Source organism: Pteropus vampyrus, unplaced genomic scaffold (genome assembly GCF_000151845.1).
Source record: "Pteropus vampyrus isolate Shadow unplaced genomic scaffold, Pvam_2.0 Scaffold86, whole genome shotgun sequence".
Taxonomy (NCBI): domain Eukaryota; kingdom Metazoa; phylum Chordata; class Mammalia; order Chiroptera; family Pteropodidae; genus Pteropus; species Pteropus vampyrus.
This window is the reverse complement of record NW_011888867.1, coordinates 1,544,271-1,549,742: the sequence shown is the minus strand read 5'-3', so window position 1 is coordinate 1,549,742 and position 5,472 is coordinate 1,544,271. Positions and strand designations below refer to the sequence as shown.

Sequence of the window (5,472 nt, the reverse complement as noted above, 5' to 3'; positions counted from 1 at the left end):
CACAAGGCCCTTGGCAGCTGCTTCTCCTATTCAGGGTAATATTTTTTTAACCCAAAAGATTTAAAGGGAAAAGACCTTTCACTAAGCGAGAGAAATTACAAATGCATTTTAAAAAAATAACGTTATCAAGAAATGTCTGGGTGGGATTCTCAGGAAGCAGAGTCTTTCTAAATAACCTTTCTAAAAATGGACTTGGAGGAGAGTCCACTGACCCGGGTCCTCTTTATTTTTAAGGGGAAAAAGAAGATGTGATTTGTAATGAAGTTACGTGAGCCACTTGGTTGTATTATATATTTTTTAATCTCTAGAAGTTGAGATGGAATGGAAAAGGCCTGAGTTCGCATTAAATTGAAACCTTTACAAGAAAGTCACACGTTAAATCCCACGCCACCCCAGCCTCCACCCTGCAGGGCAGGGAAAGGTCACCTAGTGGTCAGGAACGGTGTTCAGTGTTGGGAAGGGGCTGCGGAGGACGTGGGTCCCCACCATTTTTGGAAACAAATACAACAATCTCTTAGTTATTCTCTTAACACCTCGATGCCCAAATTCTACCGTTATTTCTTTCATTTTGCTTGTCCTGACTTTATCATTTTGTTACTTCTGGTTTTTCTTTTATTCTCACAAATATCTGAGTGCCTAATGTGCCAGGCACGGGGTGACAATTCTTCGACCTCTCTTCATCATTCGCTGCTACTGAGTAGTCCCTTCCGTCACACTCTCCTCAGATGGCCTCTGTGACCACGTGTGCCTCTGCTGTCCTTTTATCTCTCGGAGGCTCTTACTCTGATGGCAGTCTCTTTCAGTATCAAGGTGACAGTTTTCACCTAGAGGCAGATAATTCACAAACCAAATCTCGGCCCTGGGCTCTGGTCCTGTTTGCTAACTCCGCACCTGCACGTTTGACAGCACCTCAGGTGGGCTGCAAGTTCAGCCGGCAACTTGCCACCTCCCTCTTGGATCCTGCCCTCTGCCCCATCTTTTGGAAAGTCCTGATGGCTCCTTTCATGCAAGCCCTCCACCCCTTTCCCCTGCCGCTCCCCTGGTTTAAGCCTTCCCAGCTCTAGCTTTCGCTGCTAGCATCACATAGACTTCCTGAAGATGTGGCTTCAGGAAGTGTGCCAGGTAACACTTCCTGAAGCCACATCTTCTAATCATATTTCCCATTACGCATCTTCAGGTACTTGTCCCTCCAGCCATTGTCCACTTCCCACATCCCCACTCTCTTGCCTCCTAAACTTTGCTCATGCCACATCCTCTGCCTGGAACACACTCTCCCCAGCTCCTGTCTGTACAGGTCCAGTGTTCGGCTGAAGCCCGCGCTCAAACTACTTTCTCTGAAACTCTCTTGAAACCTGAACAATTTTCTACCTGGGATAAGTATGAGATCTGGAATCAGAAAAGGGTTAAAACAGTGTAACTCACTCACCGATGGCGGAAGAGAGAAGTCATCTCCATTCCTGCCGGTCTAGAGACATAGCTCGAAGGAGTCCTCCATAAATCACAACATCTCTTTGAAATGTCATGTACGATCTTACAAATTTGTGCAGTTGTCATTTACTTTCATAACACATACCTATTTTAGCATAAAAATATATTATTGACCACTTAAATTTTCCCCCGAAACCTTCAAGCGAAACTGTCACTCCAATAATGTATGTTGAACCCAGCTCACCAATGTGGACATCCCTGAGGGACCTAGCAGGGGAAGCGTGGCCTTACTTGGGCAACTCACCCCCTGAATCTATTTCCTACTGTGTAAATGGGGCGATAGTCCTTACTGGTTGTTCTTATGAGAATTAAATGATGTCCACTGTGAAAGAGGACTGTAATTGTAATCCACACATTATTAATAATAGGGAGTGTTATCCTTGTTTTATGTCCTCTACTGCAGAGTGTCCCAACCAGTGGTCATAGCACGCTGGTGTTATGGGACACGGCATAAAGATCCCTTGGGGCCACCGACTAGGCCTCTGCTGATTGCCATGTGTTCCCGCCTGGATATCCCCTTCAGAGGCCAGCCGCAGTGTGCACTGCTGCATGTCACAGACGAGGGCCTAGGGCCCCGCTAGAGGAGACGGGTTCCAGGGTCTCAGGGAGGAAGAGCAACCACCCCAGGTGCAGCTGGTCAGTAGCGAAGGGGCAAGGAGACTGGGTTGGCGAGGGGAGGGCGGGTGGTTCTGGTCAGAGCAGTCCCAGGTGGCTAACCCAATTACGTCTTCACATAGTATAAGACATTTCTGTCCATTTTTGGCTGGTGTCCAAACAGTGTCCAAGCTAACTTCAGGGTGACTGCTTTAACAATGTTTCTGGGCAGGGCGATATTAAAAATATTTAACATCTGAGATGGCATAGACGTTGACCAATCAGAACAGATGCCAGCTAGATATAAACAGTGAGTCCCAGTTCATACCAAGGCAATACCAACCCTGAAGGAACATGCTTTAAATCAGAGCTCTGTCATTATGTAAAAATGCTTCACATGAAAGAGTTTGATTGGATTTAAAATCCACTCATGTTATCATGAGAAATTTCAATTGTACACTTGTTAATGAAAGAAAAATAAGACATTTCTTTAAATACTTTTATAAATTTTTTAATGTTAAAATTTTTAAATCTTTATTACCTATTTGAGTTTCTAATTATTCATGGCTATGAAGATCTCAAAGAGATCCTCCTTAAAAAATCCTAGTCATTATTACATAATTATCACATTATTAGCCATTTCAAGCATAAAACCTGATATTAAAAAGTTATAATCACAGAATAAAGCTAAAATTTTGAAAATATGTGGAAATTTTATATAAGCTCAACATTTAATCTTGTCTGTAATACTTTCATTTTATCTTTCAAATCATAATTATACAATATGTAGAAAATACCATTAATTTTTTTTGCCAAAACATGTACGGATGCCCCTAAATCTATGCTCCTCTCACCAACAGCTTCATCTCAGTGGGATACACAAACTGTATCATTTTCTGCATGTCCCATGACAGAATAAAGTGTCGAAAGCACCATTCTAGTAAACTGTACAAGTTCCAATATCTGCTTTGTCCTTCAAGCCAGCCTCTGAGTGCAGTGCCTGGTAAAAAACAAGTAATATAACAAATGTTTGGTGAGCAAGTAAATGATTGGACAGATCTTCTGGAAGCTGTAGGGAGCAGCTCTGGGGACATTACTATTTCAGCCAAAAAACTGTGACAGCCTAAGAGAATGAGGAAAACACCATGCGCATTTCAGCTGTCTGTCTGTGTGGGTTCCCTTTGGCCTAGAGCATAATGCAAGGGCCTCACAGAAGGAGGTGACACTTTGAACGCGTCTGTGCTTGCACATGCTCAGGAATGATCTTGTAGCAGCTCCAGCCTCTCTGAGACACCTGACATTTACCTTTACCTTCCTTGTTTCCCTGGCCCCAAAGAAATTTACAGATATTTTTTAGCATGTTCAGAACACTTGTATCAAAGTTTGTCTAAATCTCCACTCTTCTACTTATTTTACCCATCAATTTACACACTCGGCGATGCCTCAGGGAATACTTTACACATTTACGTGGAGTTATCTTTTTAATACAGAAAATAAGAATATGTGCTATTTAACATGAGATTGGTTGTTTCGTCTCTCTATTCAGCTCATCGAATGGATGGATACTCGGAGGCTGATTAATTTGCCCGCTTTTAGCTAGACACCAAGTAATTACCCTCTCGGTCTCTCTCTAGTCCAAAATGAGAAAGGAAGGTGAGAGCGTGAGTTTATCTAAGGAAGGACCCACCCAGTGAAGTTTAAAGAATATCACTGTTAAGCAGTTTCAAAGTCAAGGCAGGAGAGGGCACCGAAAACTTGTTTGACCAGCTAAGGAAGAGAATTCAAGAAATAGAGAGAGCTCTCCTTCAATCATCCATCAGGTGGCATGCAGTTTAGAGATTAGTCAGTCTGATTTCATCCTGAGATCACAACAATTTTATTATAAAATAGGCTATCTTTATAACGTTTTTAAGGTTATAACATAACTTTTGCACCATTTATTTTTTTTCTTGAAGAAAATGTTCAGATTTTTGCAAGCCCCAGCCAGTGTCCTATGCATTTCTTTGAGGTGGCATCCTCTTTGCCCCTCTAAGGAAGTGAACTGCTTCCGAGTAGCTCTTCCTTTGCAGAGTGGTGACTGGAGGAGCTAACGTCTCCCGACTTCCTGAGGATGACGTACAGCTGAAAGTACACCAACAACCTGGTCCCCAGAGAGAAAGGCATTAGGCAAACACAAAGGCTCATTATTAATTATAAACTATATACTCTGGATAAATAGAGCTGACTCAAGTTATTAGTAAAGCTGAATAGTCAATAATTGATGACTAAAGGGACTGTAGCTTAAAACCGAGGTTCTAAATTGCTGCAAAGCTACGGGACACATGGGAAAATGCTGTTTAGACAAGTCCATCTATAAGCCAACTCATGCTTGGCAGTTCAAACCAGGAGAACATCATTACACATGTTTGAAAGGTAAAGAATGGATGCTTGAAGTACAACTAGAGCTCGCAAATAAAACAGGTCTGAGACAACGTTTCCTGTAGGATAATAAAATCGGTGGTACGACAAAGTATTTGTTGTTTTAATAACGTGCATTTACATCCCGATTTCCTTCTGAATTCAACACAATATATATCTCATTATATCTCATTTGTCCTTCTAATTATCCTATAAAATAAAGAATATATAGTATTTATATTTGATAAAGAAACTGAAGTGCCAAGCCAGTGATGTCACAGTACATTGCATGGCAACTTCCTCCCCAGCATCCAGAGTTGGAGATGGTCTTACCTGTCAGAGGTTTCAGTCAGACTGGTTGGGAAGGAGGGAGTGTCATTTCTTGCATAGCTAAGAGGATAAAAGGATTCCCCTGTATTGACATAATTCCCAGAGCTGCTCTCAAAATTGCTTCAGAGCTCCACTCTTGACACTGAAGTTTTAGATCCAGGCTTCAAATATTCACTTCATTACTCAAACCCGGTTTCCGGAATGAAAGCCAGCAGCTAAGTAATTTATCTCGGCTCAGAGTTCAGAGAACAGAACTAGAATTCAGGCTTTCTGATTTCTAATCTAACATCCTGTCCACTGCCTTCTGGATGGGTGAAATAGACCTTTTTTCCATTGGTATCGCCAATTTTTAATCTTCCTTTTAAGATCTTTAATTTTTTCTGATTACTTTGTTGGACAAAGTGAAAGTCTACTGTAGTCTATACCTATCAAATCAAGGTTATATTTCAGTGTATATAAGGTTTTTGAAAAAAATCAAAGCTTGGGTTAGCCTGTAGAAAGTGGTCGGCAACTTCCTTTTTCACCTTAAAATGTCTTGGAAATCTTTAAGATAAGTTGTTCTAAAAATCTGCTTTACTTAGGTGCTTTAAGATAAGCTTTCCTAAAAATCTGCTTTACTTTATATACCATAAAATTTTTTTCTATTTATTATTTATTTTTTTT

General features: G+C 41.2%; 1 protein-coding gene across 8 annotated transcripts in view; it reads right to left on the bottom strand.

Annotated features, from left to right (window-relative positions):
- AGMAT (agmatinase) overlaps positions 1–5,472 on the bottom strand; it is a 25,696-nt gene that overhangs the window by 7,753 nt on the left and 12,471 nt on the right. For 3 of the 8 annotated variants that reach the window (XM_023532596.1, XM_023532601.1, XM_023532598.1), the window contains 3 exons: positions 4,017–4,222; positions 2,937–3,082; positions 1,427–1,573 (listed from right to left, as the gene is read on the bottom strand). In XM_023532596.1, the coding sequence (XP_023388364.1) occupies positions 1,427–1,554 (128 nt within the window). In that variant the 5' untranslated portion in view covers positions 1,555–1,573; positions 2,937–3,082; positions 4,017–4,222. Of the gene's footprint in view, positions 1–26; positions 825–1,426; positions 1,574–2,936; positions 3,083–4,016; positions 4,223–4,812; positions 5,450–5,472 lie in introns of those variants that run through there. The other 5 variants (XM_023532597.1, XM_023532600.1, XM_023532599.1 and 2 more) reach the window with 4 other exon arrangements.